The 23,491-nt window shown below is 46.3% G+C and overlaps 1 protein-coding gene across 1 annotated transcript in view; it reads left to right on the top strand.

Annotated features, from left to right (window-relative positions):
- Window positions 1-23,491, top strand: part of CFAP54 (cilia and flagella associated protein 54) — a 1,106,494-nt gene that overhangs the window by 219,719 nt on the left and 863,284 nt on the right. Inside the window, exon 19 of the mRNA XM_029597529.1 lies at window positions 10,279-10,400. Coding sequence (XP_029453389.1) covers window positions 10,279-10,400 — 122 coding nt within the window. The remainder of the gene's footprint in view (window positions 1-10,278; window positions 10,401-23,491) is intronic.

Here is a 23,491-nt window from a genome sequence, read left to right as displayed (position 1 = left end):
ACAAGAAATCAAGCTTCAAATGATGTTCCAGAAGTTCCTATAAGATGTCTTTAATGGATCTCCATTACCGCTGCCTTTATTGTTTGTGACTATTACTTGATGTCCCAAACTGTGCTGCATTTGCCTGAATGTGTCCCAGAACCATAAAATTCAGCAGTTTCACACTCAAAGACTTTTTCGTTTCTCCTCAATCTTCTGATGCAGCGAAAATGAAACAGTCATCAGTTGAGAGACCAGTCCATAAAGGAAAAAGCCCAGAGTTTTCTCATGCTAATTGCCATAATTCAAGAAAATCTTAGCACAGACATCATCCCTCTTTGAGATAGATAAACTGCACTATTTAGTGTTGAAGTGGGTTGGTGCCAAGATAGCATTGTACTTGCTGATGACGCCTTGATGTGCAGAATTAAGATGTCTTTATTTCTTGGTGCAGAAATCTTGCTGATGCCATTGTCTAGTAAAAGAACCATAATCTTGTGGACACCATCAACTTCTTAGCACCAAGGCACAGATACAGGTGCTGACCAGTCAAAAAATGTAATTCATTTGGAATCTAAAAAAAAATGACAATTTTAGTTCTGGAATCATAGCTTTTCTTATCTATTTATTTATTTTTATATACCGCCATTCGAACTAGTATATCACATCAGTTTACAAATAATAAACTGTGTTGCTTACAACGATATCTTCATAGTGTTTGTTAATATAAGACTTAAGATGGATTAGTTGAAAATTCGAGTGAAGGTGAAATCAATTGGTGTTACATACATTCATTTGTGGAGTAATTTTAGGGAGAAAGGTAGATAACATATGTGGAGTAATCTTAGGCAGAAGGGTAGATAACTTGTTAACTTAATCACTAAGGTCAAATGTTAATCAAATCAGATCTTATCATATGATAAGATTCATTCCCTATGGGGATTCATTCCCTTATTATGGAGCTAAACTCCTTCGTTAGGAAAATGTATCTTGACTTTGTCAAAAATTAACATTCCTGGTTCTTCTCCTTCTCTGTCTCAATTAAAGCCTGCTATTTTGGAATCCATGACCTAGAAATCTGAAATTAAATCTACTATTCCACCATATCAGGTCAGACAAAATGTCATACAGTCTGATCCAAAATTTAAGTTTCAAGGTTCACCTTACTCCAAGAAAAGGATATAATCAGAAGAACCTCCTATAATATTGTCAGACTCTCAGAAGAATTGCAATCATAATATGATTCTCTCACATACCATTCTGACAATGAAGACTATACCAGTCTTCCTTTATATGCTTGTCTTCACTCTCCCAGAAGTACATCTCTGCTGGAGGATATGTTGTATCCAGCTTTTCTTGAAAAAATATCCAAAGCGATTCCATTTACTTTACTAGAAGAGACAGAAAATAAAGAAGATATATTTAGTATCCTAAAATATATCCAGGATACAAAGCAAATACTATTATTTCTAGTACATAGAATTCTATAAGAACTTCAAACAAGAATGTGGCAAATACCATTATCTATCCTACCTGTTGCAAGGAAATTGGATATTAAATACAAGATGCAACCTTGCCGTGGTCATTAAAATATACAGCTCCCACATGAGACAGTGGTGGTAGAATCAGCTATGAAGAAAGCAAAGCATTCCAAATTTTATTTATGTCAACAAAAATCTTAAATTAGATTTGAAAAGCTTTTCAATGGGGGAAGGCTTCAATATTTCAGCCATTATGGTATTTGATAATAACAGGTATTAAAGATCATTCCTCCAGGATATTATTTATTTATTTTAACTTTTATATACCGACATTCCTGTATAAAATACAAATCACACCGGTTTACAATAAAACATAACTTTGCCTGTGAGCGTTACATAGAACAATCAACAAATTATACTAAAAAGTATACATTACCTTTGTCAGAAATGTAAAACAATTATAAAGAAGAAATTGTTAACAAGGGATAAAAGATAACAAGGGGAATATTTAAAACTAGGGGATGCACGAAGGGGTGCACAAAGGGGAATCATAAAAATTTCAAAACCTTTCCTCCAAAGAATCACTTCATGAATACAGAACAGCTCCAACTCTTTCAACAAGAGCTATTGGCTCTTCTTGAAGCAAATGCAAAGAAGCCAGTCCCAATATCACAAAGAAACACAGGATTCTACTCTCTCATTTCAGTAAATGGGTGGTCTCTGTCCCATCTTGGGCCTCAGAGATTTCAACAAATATTTAAAGAAAGAAAAGTTCAGGATGAACTCCTTAGGAACCATTCTCCCTCATTTAGAAATCAATGGCATGCTGACCACTCTGGACCCTAAGAGATGGCAACACACATATTTAAATCCACAAGGCTCAACAAACAAGCATTATCAGAATGATCTTCTCTGTTTTGGCCTCTCGGCAGCACCCAGTGTATTTACAAATTGCTTTCTGTCTTCATGCTATTCATTTAAAGAAAAAAAATATCTTTGATTTCCCACAATTTAATGAAGAGGACATCATAGATGAATTTGGAGTGAGAGAGAGAGAGAGAGAGAGAGATAGATTAGCTATAAAAGTCTTCTAGTAGTTAGGTATTTATACCTCTATATGAGGCCCACCTAGTAATCGAGGTGAGGCTTAAATAGTAGTGTAGGGGTTAGGGGCCAAATTGACATTCAGAGTGAGACGTACGAATAGAACAGTACACTCTTGTGAAGATTTGATGTCCTTCGGAGTGAGGAAACTCACACAAAGATGAGATTTGTACAGTGTTCTCTCAACCTAGCTTGATGCTACCCAAGTAGAGAGTCTATCAAGCTAGGTTGAGAGAACATTGTACAAATCTCATCTTTGTGTGAGTTGTGAAGTGCTAAGATAGTGCATTTTGCGATAAATAGGCTATTACCATAAAACATGCCCCTCTTCCTATTGCATGCGATAGTTTGATGAATCCTGACCTAGATTTGGTTTCTGTGGTTTCCGTGCCTTGCTGTTCATCAGCCAATAAGGTTTAAAATAGTCCCATCCCTATTCACTCAGTACAATGGGAATCTTCTCATTTTGAACCTTGAAACTTTGGCTCTGACTCCCTGAATGTTGAAGGTCAGCTAGTCTCGTCTGTGCACTTACCTTTAGAAGTAAGTAAAGTAATTTTAGCATCAAGGAAATACTCCACTAGAAGATTTTATAACTTTAAATGGAAAAGATTTTTTTATCTAATGTACACATTTTAATCAGGTCCCTTTTTAAGTGTCCTGAACCACCTTTTGCTCCAATACCTTTTAAGCCAGAATATGAATTAAAAATTCCCTGTATGTACCAGGATTAGTCCAGACTGCTGGGTTATGCCTCCCCTCCAGCAGATGGAGTCAGAGAAAAGCTGAAAGGGCACCCCCTAGATATACCGGTGTGCCACCTGCGATCCCTCAGTATTTTCTCTGACTCTAGCAGATTGAGAGGTATAACCTGCGATCCTGATCTCTCGGTTTTCTACATTGCTTACCCAGGTTTTGTTTATTTCAATTAACCCTGACTAGATCAATTAGTTTCTTCCTTCCTTCCTTTGTCTGTCTAGTTTAAAAAAAAAAAAAGTAACTATTTTTTAATTAAGGGAGGTTGGTCTTGTCTATTGGTGTTTTTTTTGCGCAGCAAGGTGACAAACTTCAGGGCAGGCTTGTAGGGCACTGCCCTCTCACTATTTACCCGGAGCTAGGATAGTCCCAGGGGACAGGGGGCGAGATTACCGGTGGGCCGGTCACCCTCCCCCCACTTGTAACATATTCCAGAGGTTCCTCTGAAGGGGGCTTGTAAGCTTTGTTTATTCATTTATAAAAAAAAAAAGGAAACAGCGGCCGCGTAAGTCCTGTTGGTGGTAGGCAGTGAGCCTTTTCATTTCAGCCCCGGCCTGCCATTAATCGGTCCCGGGACTCCGGAGGGGGTGGCTGGCTCACCCGGCGCGTTCCTGTGACTAGCGGTGCAGTATTTACATTTTTGGCGCGCTTTTTGTGGCAGTTTGTCTTCCTGCATCAGCATGCCGCGTTCTTCGGCCTGCACGGCCTGTGGGGGGGGGGGGCGGGGGCGCAACTCTCCCGAGAGGGTCTCTGCTCCCGATGTCTTCCCGGGGGCGAGGGACCCTCTCGGGGGCCGAGTGCTGCCCGCAGATCTTCTTCCCCTGCTTCTTTGGCGCGGTCCCGGAGAGTTGCTGAGTCCCGGTCGGCAGCCCTGCCTCCCATAGGGAAGGAGGCGGCGGCCATTTTGAGCACGTTGAACTCAGTACGTGCAACGTTGGAGGAGGATGATTCTCCTCCTCCCTCTCCACTGGCTCTCAGCCCGCAGAGCACACCCGATTCCGAGGCTCCTCGGCCCCCCCCCTCCCTCCCGACCCGCGGGGAAAACTTGTAACAGGTCAGTTCTATTTTCATCGACGTTTGTGCTTTTAATGCACAAGACTTTTTTGGAGGCAGAGGCGGGTTGGGAGGCAGATGGACCTTCTCCCCCGAAGATTCCCAAGTCGGCACCGGGGCTGGGGGGAGTGGGGGCTCCTAGGATTCCCAGGTCGGTGCCAGAGCTGGGGGGACAGGGGGCTCGGGGTCCTCGCCCGCAGGGTGCCGCGGCAGCTCAGGAGGTCCCGGATCCCTACGTGGACGGTGCAGTCACAGCCGGTGAGGGTGATTTGGACACTCAGGTGGCTGTGGAGGGGGATGACACCCAGGTACTCCGTTTATTTGGGAAGACGAATTGAATTTTTTTAAAATAATACAGCATGTTTTGAAGGGGCTGGACCTTTCGGCAGCCCACCAGGAAGCAGACACCTCCATGGGTGATTTAGCGTTGGCGGGCCTTCGGGACCCCCCCCCCCCCTGCAAACTTTTCCCTTTCACCCCAAATTGGTGCAGATTGTGTCCAAAGGAATGGGACCTTCCTGAAGCCTCCTTGCGGGTTAGCAGGGCTATGGATAAACTGTACCCCCTGCCTACTGAGTCCTTGGACCTTCTCAAAGTTCCCACGATGGATTCAGCGGTCACGGCTGTGATAAAGCATACTACCATCCTCGTCAAGGGGGGTATAGCGTTGAAGGATCTCCAGGACCGAAAATTGGAGGTCTTATTGAAACGTATCTTTGAGGTTGCGGCCTTAGGAGTCCAAGCGGCGGTCTGTAGCAGCCTCGTGCAGCGGGCCACTCTTCGCTGGGTTCAGCAGATGCTTACAGCCCAGGATCTTCTGCTGCACGAGGTGGAGCAGGCCAATTGCATGGAGGCTGCAGTGCCTACACAGCGGATGCCTTATATGATCTTCTGAGGACTTCAGCTCGCACTATGTCTTCTGCTGTATCCGCCAGGCGGTTGTTGTGGCTTCATCGATGGGCAGCGGATGCTTCCTCTAAGTCCCGTTTGGGTTCCTTTCCCTTCCGGGGGAAGTTGTTGTTTGGGGGCTGAGCTGGATCAGCTCATCAAGGACTTGGGGGACAACAAGGTGTATAAGTTGCCCGAGGACAAGCCTCGGCAGTCTCGATCCTTCGGAAATCTGGGGGTCGATCTCATGGCCAGCGCCGGTTCCGTCTGGGGAGGGGCGGGGCCTTTCCCCAGAGACAGCAGGCATCGAGGTCGCAACCTTGGACACATTCCTTTCGTGGCAGACGGCCTCAGCGAGCGGGATCCTCGCAGGCTTTTACCCCTAACAAGGCTACACAATGAAGGCGCGCAGGCCCATTCCTCCCTTCCGCGAATCGGGGGTCGGTTGTCCCTATTTCGGAAGGAATGGGTCAAGATTACCTCGGATCAGTGAGTCCTCGAAGTTGTAAGTCACGGCTACGCATTGGATTTTGCTTGTCCGCTCTGGGATCTTTTCCTGGAGTCCCCCTGCGGCCCTCCGGAAAAAGAGGGTAGCGGTGACACAAACCAGCGTCGCACTGGCCGGTGTTCGATTTACTTCGTAGTTCCAGACAAGGAGGGCACGTTCTGACTGATTTTGGATTTAAAACAGGTCAACAGGGCCTTACAGGTTCCCCGTTTTCGCATGGATACACTGCGGTCTGTCATTGCGGCCGTCCACAGGGGCAAATTTTTGGCTTCTTTGGATCTCACCGAAGCGTATCTCCATATTGGCATCCAGGAACGACATCAGAGGTTCCTGAGGTTCATGGTGTTGGTTGTGCCCTTCCATTCGAGTTAGCGACTGCCCCCAGGGTCTTCACCAAAGTTCTGGTGGTCATCGTGGCCTTTCTACGCCTTCAAGGAATTCTGGTACATCCATATCTAGACTATTGGCTCATCCGAGCAAAATCGGAAGTGTTGTGCAGGCGAGCGGTTCGGTTAGTGGTTGCGCAACTTCAAAAACTAGGTTGGGTAGTCAACTTCGTGAAGAGCCAGTTGAGACCAACTCGGCAGTTGGAGTTTCTTGGAGCATGATTCCATACTGCACTGGGCAAGGTTTTCCTGCCCATCAGCGGCGGGTCAATCTGATGGCGCAAATTCACAGCCTTTTGGATCTGCCGCTACCTACGGCCTTGGATTATTTACAAGTCATTGGTCATATGACGTCTACTCCGGAGATGATGCCATGGGCCTTTGCGCATATGCGGCCTTTACAAACAGCGCTTCTTTCTCGCTGGGACACCAAGTCCGAGGAGTATGGCATGTTGTTACAATTGCTGGAGCCGGCCCGGTCCAGCCTCGCGTGGGGACTGATCCCGGCACATCTTTTGAAGGGGGTGGACTTGGAACCTCCACCTTGGATAGTCGTGACGACGGGTGCCAGACCACCTGGTCCATCAACCGTCTAGAGACCAGGGCGGTCTGTCTGGCCTTACGTCAGTTCCTTCCGATGATTCGCGGTCAGGCGGAGCGAGTTCTCTCGGATAACGCAACCACTGTGGCATATATAAACTGACAGGGAGGCACAAAGAGTCATCCGGTGGCGGCCGAAGCATCATTGTTAATGGCCTGGGCAGAACGCCATCTATCCCGCATCGCGGCCACCCATATTGTAGGCGTGGACAACATTCAGGCGGATTATCTCAGTCGGCAGCAACTAGACCTGGGAGAGTGGGAGCTGTCGACCGTGGCTCTGTATCTCGTAACTCAGTGTTGGGGAACTCCGCACTTGGACTTGATGGCGACTAGTTTAAATGCCAAGGCGGCACACTTCTTCAGCTGAAGGCGAGATCACGGATCGGAAGGGGTGGATGCGCTCGTGCTTCCGTGGCCCAGCCGCGTCCTTCTATATGTGTTTCCTCCGTGGCCTCTAGTAGGAAAGGCGTTGAGACGCATAGAGTCCTATCGGGGTCCGGTGATTCTTGTGGCACTGGAGTGGCCACGACGCCCGTGGTTCGCGGATCTCGTTAATCTGGCGGTGGACGGGCCGTTGCGTCTCGGTCATCTCCCAAATCTCCTTCATCAGGGGCCGGTGTTTTTCGATCATGCGGATCGCTTTTGTCTGGCGGCTTGGCTTATGAGCGGAAACGGTTGAGGAAGAAAGGTTATTTGGAAGCGGTGATATCTACCCTCCTTCGGGCGCGCAGACCCTCCACCACTCTGACTTATGCGAGGGTATGGAAGGTTTTTCACTTATGGTGTCGTGACTTACATATTGCGCTACGGCAGACTTCAGTGAGTGAAGCGGTTGGCCTGCAGTTCTCTTCGGGTTCAGGTGGCGGTTCTAGGATGCCTGAGGGGCAAGGTTGAAGGTTCCTCGTTGGCGTGCCACCTGGATGTGGCACGTTTTTTGCGTGGTGTTCAGAATTTGCGTCCGACAGGTGAGGAGTCCTTGTCCTTCCTGGAACTTGAACTTGGTGCTCCGGGGGCTCTGCTCGGCCCCTTTTGAGCCAGTGAAGAGGGCTACCTTGAAGGATTTGACGCTCAAGACGGTATTTCTAGTGGCCATTTTGTTGGCGTGTTGTGTTTCGGAGCTTCAGGCTCTTTCATGCAGGGAGCCATTTTTGCATATTTCTCAGTCTGGAGTGTCCTTCCGCACTGTTCCTTCCTTCTTACCCAAGGTGGTGTCAACCTTTCATGTTAATCAGACGGTGGATTTGCCCTCTTTTTCGGCGTAGGAGCTACAGTCGTCTCAAGGTCGGGACTTGAGGCGGTTGGATGTCCATCGGGTCCTTCTGCAATATTTGGAGGTAACTAATGAGTTTCGAAGGTCGGATCACCTTTTTTGTGTTGTGGAATGGACCCAAGAAGGGTCTTCAGGCGTCCAGGACAACTATCGCCCGTTGGTTGAAGGCCGCAATCACTCCGCTTACATTGGTTGCGGTAAGGCGGTCCCTAATGGGCTTACGGCTCACTCTCTGAGATCTCTGGCGACTTCATGGGCTGAAAGCCAGTTCGTGTCTAGCCAGGAGATTTGCAGGGCGGCCACGTGGAAGTCCTTGCATACGTTTGATAGACATTATCGCTTGGGTGTTCGTGGTCCGTCAGATGAGTCCTTTGGAAGCAGCGTCATTCGAGCGGGACTCTCGGGGTCCCACCCCAGTTAAGGCGGCTCGGGTACATCCCAGCAGTCTGGACTGATCCTGGTACGTACAAGGAAAGGAAAATTAGTTTCTTACCTGATAATTTTCGTTCCTGTAGTACCAAGGATCAGTCCAGACGTCCGCCCAAGTCGTTTTCGGGAGAGTCCGCTCGTACTTCGGTCTGTGTGCTTGGTTTATTCACAGTGTTTCACGTTACCATGTTTGGATAATAGGTACTAATGCATCTTATACGGTAAGTTCTTCTAAGTTTCGTCTCTTGTTTTGAGGCATCCGTTCTGTTTACTCACATGGGGGACGTATGTGTTTTCTGTCCTTTGGGGCACTGTTTCTACTTGATCTGGTCAGTGGTTGGATTAAATTGGTGACTTATTCAGCGGAGGTATTGATTATTTCCTTCTGCTTTGATATCAATTATACTGAGGGATCGCAGGTGGCACACCGGTATATCTAGGGGGTGCCCTTTCAGCTTTTCTCTGACTCCATCTGCTGGAGGGGAGGCATAACCCAGCAGTCTGGACTGATCCTTGGTACTACAGGAACGAAAATTATCAGGTAAGAAACTAATTTTCCTATAATTCAGTCAGAGTTCATCTTAGTGCTAAAGGAGCATATCACCCCAATTTAGGATGACTTCATATTTCTCAGTAACCTACATTTGCTAGATTCATGAAATGTCTAAATCACCTTCAACCTCTAGTTAGAAATCCTGTATTCCTTGGGATGTAAATATAATTCTTTGTCAGCTTATGAAATTGCATTTTGAGTTGCTAACCACAAATAAACTAAAATGTCTTTCTTGGAAGATTTTGTTTTTGATAGCTGTAACTTCTACCGACAGAGTAAGTGAGTTACAAGCACTAGTCTTATACTCTTCATATACCCAAATTTTAAACAACAGAGACGTTTTGAAAACTCATCCTAAATTTCTATCAAATATAGTGTATTGTATTGCCAGTATTTTTCTGAGACTGCACTCCAATAAAAGCGAATAGGCACTTAATACTTGAACTGCAGAAGGGCTTTATTGTTCTTTTGGGGAGAGCAAAGTCTTACAGAATATCCTCACAACTAATCTTTTCTTTAAACCTAGTCAAACAGGGTTTTTCAGTTACAAAACCCATGCAGATTTCTGATTGCTTCTCAATCAGGACACAACTTCAAAATAAGATGAAGGCCCATCAAGTCAGAGCTTCCGCCGCTTCCTTAGCCCATCTTCACTTTGTTTTTCTAGAAGATATTTGCAAGGTTGTGACCTGGTCTTCTGTCTGTATCTTCACTGCTCATTACTGCTTCACATTAAGAAAGCAATTTTTCCAGACAGTTCTCAAGAGCTTATTTAAATAATTCCTTCAGGTCTCCCCTCAACCTCTATCAACATATGGGCTACATATTTTCACTACTGATATAAGAACATAAGAAATGTTTTTATGCATCTCTCAGCTTGGGAGTTTCCACTTGTGTGACTGATTATTGTCCTACTTGTCCAAAGTTGCTTGTCTGCAACGGATGTTGTTTGTAGACAGCAGGACAAATCAGCCATATAGTCCCACCTTCCACCCCTGAGGAAATTCACATCTATTATTTATTTATTTATTTATTTATTTATTTATTTAGCTAGCTGACAAGAACACATGCACATGGTCAGAAAACGTTTTGTTTTTCTGAACTCTGAAAGAGCTTTTCCTTTTTGACTCTGTCAGATGTAAGGCTTATTTGTTCTGTCTATGAAGAACACCTGTTACAGGTAAGCAACTTTGCTTTATTTATGCATAATATCACATCACTTTAAGATAAAAATATCTTGAACTAATTAATAATATTTTTATTTATAGAACTGGAGCAAAAAAATAAAACCAACAAGAATAACCTATCTAAAGCCATTTTCTTGATGCAGAAGGCTGCTTTGGTGTTTAATCGTGGATTGGTTAGTTCTTCCCCTCATCAGCTACTTGAGGTGACCTGAATTCTTGTTTTGGTTTGCTTTTATAATCCTAAAATTGTTCTTCTTATTGTTCTTCTTAGAAATGTATTTTAAATTTGAACTATCCTATTTTTATCCAATGAAATATTTATTTTATACACTAATCCACAAGAGCTTATAAAATCATATTCTCATTTTAAAATTAGCAATCAAATTAAACCATGGATCCAGTCACATATAACAGAATTAATGATTGCATAGCTGATATTATACAGTATTTATTTTTTTCACTGGTATACACAAGAAACATAAAAATTATCTCATACAAGTACACAATTCCCCCAGTCAGAAAAAGGACACTGCACTCACTGAGCCTTTTTAGAGTTATTTTTCAGATGATGGTGATTCTTCACTACATCTGCTATTTCAGAGCTTACCCTAAATTAGGGATGTGCAGAGGGACCGCATATATTGCATTCGGTATTCATATTCGTCAGGGGGCAGATACGTTGCATTCGGCCCCTAATCCGTTCATGCGTTCCATTCTTATTCATTTCCCAGCTAAAATTTAATTAACTACAACCCCCCACCTTCCTGACCCCCCCCCCCAAGACTTGCCAAAACTCCCTGGTGGTCCAGCGAGGGTCCGGCAGCCATCTACTGCACTAACGCCTTCGGCTGCCGGTATTCAAAATAGCGCCGATAGCCTTTGACCTTACTATGTCACAGGGGCTACCAGTAGCATTGGTCGGCCCCTGTCACATGTTAGGAGCAATGAGAAGTATGCCTGAACAGAAAACCAACATGGAGAAGGAAATCCCCAGAAGCCTCTGCGTGTCTTTGGTCTGCCTGGGCTGAATGGACTCTGAGTGACTTACAGAATGTCCCTGGATATCTGTAGAAGCAGGCAAGCTGGCACCAGACAGGTGATGCCTATTCATAGGGTCACAAAGAAAAAACCACAGGGGAGCTTCAGGCACTATTCTCAGGAGTTTGTAATCAACATAACTACAGACGTGTTGATTGTCTTGTCCAGTAAGAGTTTAACAGAACAAAGAGAGCCATGGGAAATGGGCTACACATCCTGGGAAGCCAATCAGGGTAGTTAACGATGCAGTTGACATTACAACTTATGTAAATGATCCTTTGGGCAGTCATGCAAATCTCTAGAACCTTCTATCCTTTTCCTGTATTTGAATGTTATCTATAAAACAAGGGTCACTTCCTGTATCCAGGGAGATGCTGGTCAGTTTGTAAGACTAAGGGCACCCAGTACCCAGCATCTCCCAAGAACACTTATATTGATTAATAAAAATACATTATACTTTTACTGAGTCTAAGTGTTCTTGTGTCCCTGGCCATAAGCATAGAGTAAGCTTTACATTTTTGTGCTCCTACCATGTCACAGGGCCGACCAATGGCACCGATAGCCCCTATGACATAGTAAGGGCAAAGGCTATCGGCGCCATTTTGAATACCGGCAGCCGATGGCGTTAGTGCAGTAGATGGCTCCTGGATCCCTGCTGGACCACCAGGGAGTTTTGGCAAGTCTTGGGGGGGTCAGGAGGGTGGGGGTTTTGTTTAAATTCGCTCCTTTAGACCAAATAATTCGGTGAAGATTTGTTATATTTGTGGGAATTGCGATATGTTTCGCTTCCCCAAGAATACAACGAATATGGCCCTATACGTTGCGGATTGCCAATATGTTGCAAACAAATGCACACCCCTACTCTAAATTAATGACTCTACTGTGCACAATTCTTTGTACCCAAATCCATATGTGAAGATCGACAAATCAAGGTGTGTTGCTGGTGTTCTGATCCCAGGAACAAGAGTGAGATGGATGCAGATGAGATGAGCCTGAAGAAAACTGGAACAGGGTATTTTCTGCCTGTACCAGCCATCTTTCCCTCAGGTTGAGCCCTCAGGTATTAGTGGCTGGCAGGACTTAAACAGCAAGAACACATGGAGATGAGGACAAACACACATATGGGTTCTTGAAGGCACCCACAGGAACAGGGCTGAACTGCTGCTAGAACTGATGAACAGAAAGGTGCTGAATGAAGCAGTGCAGGGCTACTGCACCAACAAGATCCTAAAAGCAAATGAAGAGTAGATGAGAAAATACAAAGAAAGAGAAGAACAAATTAGGACAAAACAGGAACCCAGAAAACATAGGCCCAAGAGTGGGGCCAATGTAAGGCCACAAACTAGGGCCTTGGACCAGATTCAGAGAGCCAAAGAAACAAAACAAAATATGAGTCCAAGACTAGGACCATGACAAGGACTAGTTGGCAAGGTGCAACCTGTGAAGTTGGATTACATCTGGAAAAGAACGGACCGACATGGCTGTCAGAAAGAAGAACAAGCCATAAAGCAGGGAGAACCTACCAGAGCGTCCAAGAGGCAGGCCATCTGTTGCGCCGGAGGTGGATCCTTGGGCCGAGGTGGGGTTGATGCAACCCGTAGGTAAGGACCTACGGGACCCCACCGTCAGCAGGTGGAGTGGGCTGATAGGCAGAGGCAGCTGGAGCTTCACCTATATCAGCCCTCATTCCCCGTGGGTTGAGCCTTTGCGTGCCGGGGCCGGCAGGGCTTAGGTGGGCCTCTGTATAGTTGCAGTAGGAGTTGGTTCAGCCCAGAGACAGCAGGTGAGAGATGGTACAGTTTTACTCCAGACTAGGTTAATTCCTGGAAACTCGGGTGCCAATGGAACGAAGGCAGACAGGGGGCGCTCGAGCAAAAGTCGGCAGAAGCCTGAAGAAACCATGTCCAAGGAGTAAGCAGAAGAGGCGACCAATGGTAGGCTTGAGTCAGGGCTGGGGGCGATCCGAAGGCAGTGGCAAGCAAGGCTGAGGTCTGATCACAATATCGTAGTCAAACAACACTGAGGTCTGTTCGCGGAGATAGACAATAGCATAGTCAGGCAAGGCGAAGATCTAGATTTGGAGATAAGAACATAAGAAGAACATAAGAACATAAGAAAATGCCATACTGGGTCAGACCAAGGGTCCATCAAGCCCAGCATCCTGTTTCCAACAGTGGCCAATCCAGGCCATAAGAACCTGGCAAGTACCCAAAAACTAAGTCTATTCCATGTAACCATTGCTAATGGCAGTGGCTATTCTCTAAGTGAACTTAATAGCAGGTAATGGACTTCTCCTCCAAGAACTTATCCAATCCTTTTTTAAACACAGCTATACTAACTGCACGAACCACATTCTCTGGCAACAAATTCCAGAGTTTAATTGTGCGTTGAGTAAAAAAGAACTTTCTCCGATTAGTTTTAAATGTGCCCCATGCTAACTTCATGGAGTGTCCCCTAGTCTTTCTATTATCCGAAAGAGTAAATAACCGATTCACATCTACCCGTTCTAGACCTCTCATGATTTTAAACACCTCTATCATATCCCCCCTCAGTCGTCTCTTCTCCAAGCTGAAAAGTCCTAACCTCTTTAGTCTTTCCTCATAGGGGAGTTGTTCCATTCCCCTTATCATTTTGGTAGCCCTTCTCTGTACCTTCTCCATCGCAATTATATCTTTTTTGAGATGCGGCGACCAGAATTGTACACAGTATTCAAGGTGCGGTCTCACCATGGAGCGATACAGAGGCATTATGACATTTTCCGTTTTATTCATCATTCCTTTTCTAATAATTCCCAACATTCTGTTTGCTTTTTTGACTGCCGCAGCACACTGAACCGACGATTTCAATGTGTTATACACTATGACACCTAGATCTCTTTCTTGGGTCAGATGAAGCAGAGGTCTGGGGCTGGAGATAGGCTGGGGCTGGAGATAGGCAGTAGCGAGGTGGGGTGAAGCAGAGGTCTGGTCTGCAGATAGGCAGTACCATAGTTAGGCTAAGCGGAGGTCTGGGTCTGGAAATAAGCAGTAGCACAGTCAGGCGAAGCAGAGGTCTGGGTCTGGAGATAGGCAGTACCTTAGTCAGGTGAAGCGGAGGTCTGGGTCTGGAGATAGGCAGTAGCGTAGTCAGGTGAAGCAGAGGTCTGGGTCTGGAGATAGGCAGTGGCAGCATCAGGCAAAGCGAGGTCAAAGTCTGTGTAGTCAATCCGAAGCATAAGCAGGGTAGGAACGAAGGGACAGGAACCAGGAACAACGAGGAACAGGAACACAGGGTTGAGACGAATCTCTAGAAGCAAAGAGTACTAGACCCAGCGAAGGGACCTATTGCAAAGGCAATGCTAGGGAGCGGGGCCTGAGCGTCAATTCTGAGATTAGGTTGACGTCATCATCCGGGGCCACGGCTAGGTTCCGGACGCGGTCCCTACTTAACAGTCAATGATGTGCGGCGCGAGTAGCAGCGTCTCTCTGCGGGCCACGCGGAGAGGCCCGAAAAGAAGTGGAAGCAGGACCGGGAATCTCGGGGACTGTAGCGGAGCCGGAGGCACCGGGGGAGACCCGAGGATGAAGCTGACGGCCCACGGCCACCAGCGAGGAGGAACCAGTGACTGAAGTTACAGTAGAAAGGTGAGTGGGCCATGCCGCGTGTCTGCCGCAGATGGCACGCTTAACAGTACCCCCCTTTACGCCCCCCTCTTGGAGGTTGGGGTTTGCCCGGATGGGCACGGTGAAAGTTCATGAGGAGGGTTTTGTCCAGGATGTTCTGAGCTGGTTCCCAAGAACTTTCTTTGGGCCCATAACCCTCCCAAGAAAGGAGGTATTCCCACTGGCGGCCCCTACGGCAGACATCGAGGACTTCATGTATCTTGTCGTCGTATCAGTTTCAGCCACAGGTGGAGGTGGTTCAGAAGCCTTTCAGGCAGGCCAGGATAGGACCACAGGTTTTAAGAGAGATACGTGAAACGTATTATGTATTCCCAGCGTAGAAGGCAGCTGAAGCTGGTATGTAACTGGTCCAATGCATCAGATGACCGCAAAAGGTCCAATATACCTTGGAGCGAACCTTTGAGAAGGTATTCTGAGTCAGATATACCGAATACTTAACCAGACTTTCTGGCCAGGAAGAAATTCAGGAGCCAAGCATCGGTGACTGTCAGCAGTTCTCTTGGCCTGGGAAGCGGCTTGATGTAATTGAAGATTCGTCTGTTCCCATAAACTTGAGGGCATCCGCAGTAGCCTGCGCCACAGGTGACTGTACGGACAGAGGTATGGGCAATGGTGGTCGTGGTTGTTTTCCATAGTCGATGGAGCATGGTGTGACGTGCCTGTACCAGTGGTAATGTGGTATTTGTGAGAAAACTCTGCCCAAGATAAAAGTTCTGACCAATTGTCTTGGCAGTCGTTGATGTAGGCGCACAGGAAGGCCTTCAAAGAGTGATACATTAGCTCTGCTTGTCCGTTGGCTTGAGGATGATAAGCAGTTGTTAAACTAATATTAATACCAAATTTTCGGCAAAGAGCGCGCCAATATCTAGCAACGAACTGTGGACCTCTATCAGAGGCAATGTCCTTGGGTAAGCCATGCAGTCTGAAGATGTGGTGGAAAAATAGGCGTGCCAATTCTGGAGCGGATGGTAGGCCCGGTAGAGGGACGAAATGGGTCATTTTTGAAAATCGGTCTATGGTTACCCATATAACGATATGACCCTTCGATGGAGGCAAATTCACAATGAAATCAGTAGACAGGTGGGTTCACGGTTCCTCAGGAGCTGGAAGTGGTTGCAAGAGACCCCAAGGTCGACTGACCAGGGGCTTCTGCTGTGCACAAGTGTTACAGGATTCGACGTATACTTTAGCGTCAGAGACTATAGTAGGCCACCAGAAGAACCGCTGGAGCAGCACCAAGGTTCGTGCTTGCCCTGGGTGACCGGCAAACTTAGAATCATGCGCCCAGCGGAGGACTCTTTCTTGGAGTCGTCGGGGCACGACAGTCTTCCCAGCAGGGACTGGGTGAGTAGCTGACAAACAGATACAGGCTGGGTCTATAATATGGCTGGGTTCTTCTGGAATGTCTTCAGGCATGAAAGAGCGGGATAGGGTATCAGCCCAGAGGTTTTTATCGGCTGGACGGTAACAAAGCTCAAAATTGAACCTGGAAAAGAACAGAGCCCATCGAGCTTGACTGATGTTGAGATGCTGGGCATGGCTCAGATATTCCAGATTCTTATGATTGGTGAACCCGATGAACTTATGTTGCACACCCTCTAGCCATGGGCGCCATTCTTTGAGGGCCAATTTTATGGCAAGTAACTCATGATCTCCTTTACTGTAGTTCTGCTCTGCAGATTAAAATTTGCGAGAGTAGAAGGAGAATGGGACTGTAGTACCGGAAGTAGTGCATTGATTCAGGACCACCCAGGCTCCAATAGTGGAGGCATCCACTTCCACTAGAAATGGGCGGTTCAGGTCTGGATGATGTAGGCAAGACCCCGCCTGGAAGGCTTCTTTAAGGTGGTGGAAGGCTGCAACGGCTTCTGGAGTCCAATTTTGAGTATCTTGGCCCTTATGAGTTAGGGCTGTCAAAGGGGCAGCCAAGATGGAAGAATGTGGGATGAAATGGCGATAGTAATTTAGAAACCCCAGGAGGTTCTGGAGGGCTTTAAAGCCCACGGGTTGCGGCCAATCCCTGATTCCTTTCAACTTAGCAGGGACCATAGAAAATCCTCGTTGGGACATAATTTATTTATTATTTATTTGACAGTTTTGTATACCGACGTTCTGGTAACATAGTTACTAATCACTTCGGTTTACATTGCAACAAATAACTTGACAATATATAGAATAATGTCTTACAATGAACAAGGTAGGATGAACTTGGATAAATAAATAATAATAATAAATTAAAATGAACATGGGAATTATAATTTAAATACAATTTAAATACAATACATTTTAAAGAAAATGAGTATAAATGCTGGTATAATTGCTGGTACTGACTATGTCGAGGCTGGTGTCGATAGTGATGAGGTTAAGAGCTTGGTTGTTGGGGTTAAGGAAATGCTTGGTTAAACAACCAGGTCTTGAGTCTCTTTTTAAAAGTAGGTGCTGATTGTATAATTCTAAGGTCTGGTGGGAGAGAGTTCCAAAGTTTAGGACCAGCGGTGGAAAGAGCTCTTCGACTTAGTGATGTTTTGAGAGGATGGGCCTTTAGGGTGTCTCTTTGGGCTAGTCTAGTTGGACGGGAGGAGGTGTGAGGCTGTAAAGCAGACCTGGGCAAGGGGTGGCCCGCGGGCTGAATCCGGCCCGCCTACGGTCTGTGACCGGCCCGCCCACTGCTGAGAGCAGACGGAGAATGAGGCACGCTGCCTTCCCTCTGCAAGGGAAGGCAGCGTGCCTCATTCTCCGCTCCCTCGCTCCCCGATTGGCCGGCCAATCGGGGAGCGAGGGAGCGGAGAATGAACTGTTTTTTTTACAGCGTTCGGTGGTGGGGGGGGGGGGGGGGGGGGAGGGAGTGACTCGAGCGAAGACACGCTGCTCGATTGGCCAGTGCTGGGCAAGCCTTGCCCAGCACCGGCCAATCGGGCAGCGTGTCTTCGCTCGAGTTTCTTTCCTACCTACCTACCAGTTCCGCCTTTCGTGGTCTTTTTCAGGGGTCTCCAACCACCGGTCCGCGGGAGTTTTTTGCCGGTCCGCGGCGCGCGCTCCCGGTCTCTCCCGCTGCCATTGCCGCTGGGCTGTCAGCACGTTCAAGCCCAGTGGAAACGACAGCAGTGTTAGAAGCTGTGGTACCCGGGGCTGGCCTTTTCTTCTTCCCGCGCCTGCACCCCCCCTCCCGTGACCCGGAACAGGAAGTGATACACGGAGCGGTGCGCGGGAAGGAGAAAGAGCCGTGCCGCGTCGGCTGCAGGGTCGGTCCCCGAGCAATCGAAGCAGCCGGTAATCGAGAAAGGAGTCAGCAGCATGAGCCTCCCGCCGCCAATGGTATTCTTCTTTCTTGGCCTGCGGGGGCTGCTGCAGCTCCCATTTGTGCTCGGGGGGGGGAAAGGAAGTGAGTAAGAGAGAGAGTGAGAAGCAGCCAGCCAGCCTGTGTGTGATTGACTGGTCAGAGAGCTGATGTGTGTGTGTATATGAGAGACAATGAAAGTGATTGCTCAGGAAGATGACTGATGTGTATGTGAGAGTGTGAGACATTAGTCAGGGAGGTGACTGATGTGTGTGTGTGTGTGTGTGTGTGAGAGAGAAAAAGCATGGAAGTGAGAAGTCTGGGTATGTGGGAAAGCATGAGCGTAAGAAGCCTGGTGTTGTGGGAGTGAGAAACCTGGGTGAGTGTGCATGCATGAGAGAGAGAGACTGCTTGGTAAGGTGACGGTGTGTGTGAGAGAAAAAGACTGGTGTGTGTAAATGTGAGAGAATGTGATTCAGGGAATGAGAAGCCTGTGCACGTGGAGAGTGAGCATGGAAATGAGAGAGACTGGTGTGTGTGTAACAGAGAGAAAGTGATTATGGGAATGAGAAGCCTGTGCATGTGAAGAGAGTGAGCATGAGAGTGAGAAACCTGGGTGTGTGTGAGACACATCATGGGAGGGAGAAGCCTGTATATCTGAAAGAGAACATGGGAGTGAGAGACTGGTGAGTGTGTGTGTGTATGTGTGTGTGTGAGAGAGAGAAAGAAAGTGATTATGGGAATGAGAAGCCTGTGCGTGTGGAGAGAACAAGCATGGGAGTGAGAGACTGGTGAGTGAGTGTGTGGGTGTGTGTGTGTGTGTGAGAGAGAGAGACAGAGAAAGTGATTATGAGAGTGAGAAGCCCATATATGTAAGAAGAACACGGGAGTGGGAAGCCTGTGTGTGTGTGTGTATGGCATGAGAGAAACTGTTCAGGAAGGTGACTGGTGTGTGTGCCAAAGACTGGGAGATGATTGGTGTGTGAGAGACAGAAACTGGTCATGGGGGCATGACTGGTATGGTGTGTGTGTGAGAGACATGGGCACTAAGGAAGAGGACCATAAGTATAGAGCTTAGCTTCTACTGCTGCTTCTGGTGTGTGCCACGGCCTGCAGGGAAGGGGAGTAGGAGAGCTGCTGGAGGGGGTAAGTAAAGATGGCTTTAAGTTTATTTTTCTTGACTGCCATTTTAATTGTGTGATGTCTGCTTTTTTGAAATATTTTATTGGTGTTTGGAGAATGTTTAATAGTTTTTATGAGTTTTTAATTGTTGGATGTTATTCTGTTCATAGCTGTTTTGAAACATTTATTCTGCTTATTAGTATAGTTTTACAATTATTTCTGTGTGGGGATCTATAGCTGCTTGCTATTCTGTTTTCCTAATAAGAGGTGTATTGGTTTTTAGGACCTGATTTAATATTTGTGGTGTTGCCTTTTCATAGATAGGGTTGCTCCTGTTTTGTATTCCATAATACAGGTGTAACTGTGTGTGGATTAGTTTATGTGCATTACTACAGATCCTGGGAGTATGTTAGGTCGGTTCTGTGTCTGTTACCGAGATGAAATATTTTGCTAGCATGTAAGCGTTTGTATCGGTCTTATTTGTTGTGTTTTCTCAGAGGACATGCATTGGTGGTAAACTGCTGTCTTTTCATAAGTAGGGCTATTGAGAACTGAGTTAATTATATTAGTCCGGCCCTCTAAAACCATCCCAATTTCTCATGCGGCCCCATGGGAAAATTAATTGCCCACCCCTGCTGTAAAGGAATGGTGAGGTCAATTGGAGTAGAGTTATTGATGATTTTGTGGATTATTGAAAGGGTTTTATAAAGGATTCTATGTTTGATAGGGAGCCAGTGAAGGTTTTTTAAGATGGGAGTAATGTGGTCCCTTTTGCTGGATTTAGTTAGAATCCTCGCAGTGGCGTTTTGTAACAATTGTAGAGGTTTCAAAGTGTTTGCGGGTAGACCAAGCAACAATGAGTTACAGTAGTCTATTTTTGAGAATATAATTGTTTGTAATACATATCTGAAATCTTTGAAGTGTAGGAGGGGTTTTAGTCTCTTTAATACTTGAAGTTTAAAGAAACCTTCTTTTATAGTGTTATTGATGAAGCTTTTATAGTTCAGTAGATTATCCATGGTGACGCCAAGATTTCTGACCTGGGTGGAAAAGGCTGGAGGAGATAAGGTGTGAATATTAGGTGAAGTGTAGTTGCCATCTGGAGTGATGAGAAGGAATTCTGTTTTGTTGGAATTGAGTATCAAATTAAGATTTGTTAGGAGGTTATTGATAGATAGAAGACAGGAATTCCAGAATTGTAAGGTATTTTGCAATGAATCTCTAATCAGGATAAGGATTTGGACGTCATCTGCATAAACATAGTGTGTAAGATTGAGTTTGGAAAGGAGCTGACATAGAGGGAGAAGATAAATGTTAAATAATGTTGGAGATAAAGAAGAACCTTGTGGGACTCCCATGGTGGATCTGAAAGGTGGAGATTCTTTGCTGTTGATTTTGACTTTGTAAAACCTATTCTGGAGGAAAGATGAGAACCAGTTGAGTGCGGAGTTTTTTATGCCAATCTCTGTAAGACGATCTAAGAGGATATCATGGTTCACTGTGTCGAAAGCTGCTGATAATGTATCCGAGGAAAGGCAGGCTGGATTTCTCAAACAAACATTTGTCCAATTTTGCAAAAAGATGATTCTCACAAAGGCATTGGAGGATGGTATGGACATCAGTGCGGTGTGTGGCCAGGTCTTTAGAAAAGACAAGGATATCGTCCAGATAGGCCACAACCTTGGTATACAATAAATCTCTGAAAATCTCGTTTATCATTCGTTGGAAAACTGCGGGCGCGTTACAGAGGCCGAAAGGCATCACCAGCTATTCGTAATGCCCTTCCCGGGTGTTAAAGGCAGTCTTCCAAATGTCGTTGGGACGGATCCATACCAAGTTATACACTCCGCGTAGATCCAATTTTGTGAATATAAATGCTCCCTGTAAACGAATAATTCTGAGATCAGTGGCAGAGGATTCTTGTCTTTGTGGGTGATGGAGTTTAGGCCGTGGTAGTCAATACACGGCCTAAGTGACCCATCTTTCTTGGTCACAAAAAAGAATCCCACCCCAGCAGGAGAGGTTGAGGGGGCGGATGAATCCCTTCGCAAGGTTTTCTTGGATGCACTCCGTCATAGCCTTTGTCTCAGGTAGAGACAGAGGGTAAATGTGTCCTTGGCGAGGCATGGTTCCTGGAAGAAGGTCAGTAGGACAGTCAAACCTCCGAAGAGGCGGAAGAAGGTCTGCTTTTTGCTTGGAAAACACATCTTTGAAATCTGCATAAGGAGCGGGTATACCAGAAGAAGTGGCAGCCAAAGGAACCACAGATTGCGGTACCACTTTCTAAAGACAGGACTGGTGGCAGGCGGGACCCCACTCCACTAGTTGCAATGAACCCCAGTTAAATTGGGGAGAGTGCTTTTGTAGCCAGGAGAGTCCAAGGTCTTCTGTATGTAGAGCGCCAGTGTGCAACTGGACTGGTTCCGTGGTATGGAAGATTTGGCCAGGTAGTGGCTCTCCATAAATATATGCGATACACAAGGAGGTTTCTAGTGAGTGGGTATTTATACCCAGGAGCTGGAGAAGATCCTTGAGAATGAAATTACCTCCTGCTCCGGAATCCACCAGAGCAAGAACTGGAAAGGACCAGGAATCCCAGATCAAGGTGACTGGTACAGATAATTGAGGGGCCAGAGATGTTGCGCCCAGTTCAGGACCCCTACTGAAGTTAGGTCGGGAAGTTTCCTGGACGGACAGGGCAGGTCTGTAGATGGTGGCCAGGTACTCCACAATACTGACACAGACAGGTTTGTCTCTGCCGGAGCGCTCTTCCGGTATCAGCTGCCCATGACCCAACTTCATGGACTCTTCCATTTTAGCCACAGTAGTGGCCCTGCTTGAGGCAGGGCTGTTGGTTGGTGGCGAATGGGATCGAACCCAAGAGGGCTTCTTAGGCATCCAACTCTCCCGGTGACACTGTTGGAGATGGTGGTCGATTCAGCCTGTCAGATTTATAAGGTCCTGGAGAGAGGAATGGAGCTCCCTTGCAGCCAGCTCATCCTTCAGCTGTGAGGAAAGTCCATCCAGGTAGATAGCTTGTAGGCAGTCTTCCTGCCAAGTGAGCTCGGAAACTTTGATGAAATGGGGAAGTACCTGGAGGAAGAACTAAAAGGCTGGGAAAACGAGAGAGATGTGGATCAACAGTGGACCAATCTAAAAGGAGCAATTACCAAGGCAACTAATCTATATGTTAGAAAAGTAAAGAAAAGCAAAAGAAAAATGAAACATATCTGGTTCTCAAAGGAGGTGGCTGACAAAATAAAGGCTAAAAGAACAGCGTTCAAGAAATATAAAAGATCCCAAAAGGAGGAACACAAAGAAGAATATGTGGTAGAACTGAGGGAGATGAAGAAATTAATCAAGATGGCAAAAAGTCAAGCAGAAGAGAGGATTGCCAAAGAGGTAAAGAGTGGTAACAAAACATTTTTCAGATACATCAGTGAAAAGAGAAAAGTTCAAAGTGGTATAGTGAAATTGAAAGGTGGAAAGGATCAATGTGTGGAGAGAGACGAAGAAATGGCAGAAATATTAAATGAATACTTCAGTTCTGTGTTCACTAAAGAGGACCCTGGAGAAGGACCGTCACTAGTTAACAAGAAACTGGAGGGGAATGGAGTAGATGTAACTCCATTTACAGTAGAAAATGTATGGGAAGAGCTGGTGAAACTGAAAGTGGACAAAGCCATGGGGCCTGATGAAGTTCATCCCAGAATACTGAGGGAGCTCAGTGATGTGCTGGCGGGTCCGCTGTGTGACCTGTTCAATAGATCCCTAGAAACGGGAGTGGTGCCGAATGATTGGAGGAGAGCGATGGTGGTTCCGCTTCACAAGAGTGGGAACAGAGAAGAGGCTGGTAACTACAGACCGGTTAGCCTCACTTCGGTGGTGGGAAAAGTAATGGAGTCACTGTTGAAAGAGAGAATAGTGAACTATCTACAGTCCGGAGAATTGCTGGACCAGAGGCAGCATGGATTCACCATTGGAAGATCCTGTCAGACAAATCTGATTGACTTTTTTGACTGGGTAACCAAGGAATTGGATCGAGGAAGAGCACTCGATGTCATCTACTTGGATTTCAGCAAAGCTTTTGACACTGTCCCGCACAGGAGACTGGTGAATAAAATGAGAAGCTTAGGAGTGAGTGCCGAGGTGGTGGCCTGGATTGCAAACTGGTTGACGGACAGAAGACAATGTG

The sequence above is a fragment of the Rhinatrema bivittatum genome, chromosome 4 (assembly GCF_901001135.1).
Source record: "Rhinatrema bivittatum chromosome 4, aRhiBiv1.1, whole genome shotgun sequence".
Lineage (NCBI taxonomy): Eukaryota > Metazoa > Chordata > Amphibia > Gymnophiona > Rhinatrematidae > Rhinatrema > Rhinatrema bivittatum.
This window is presented reverse-complemented; position numbering and strand designations above follow the sequence as displayed.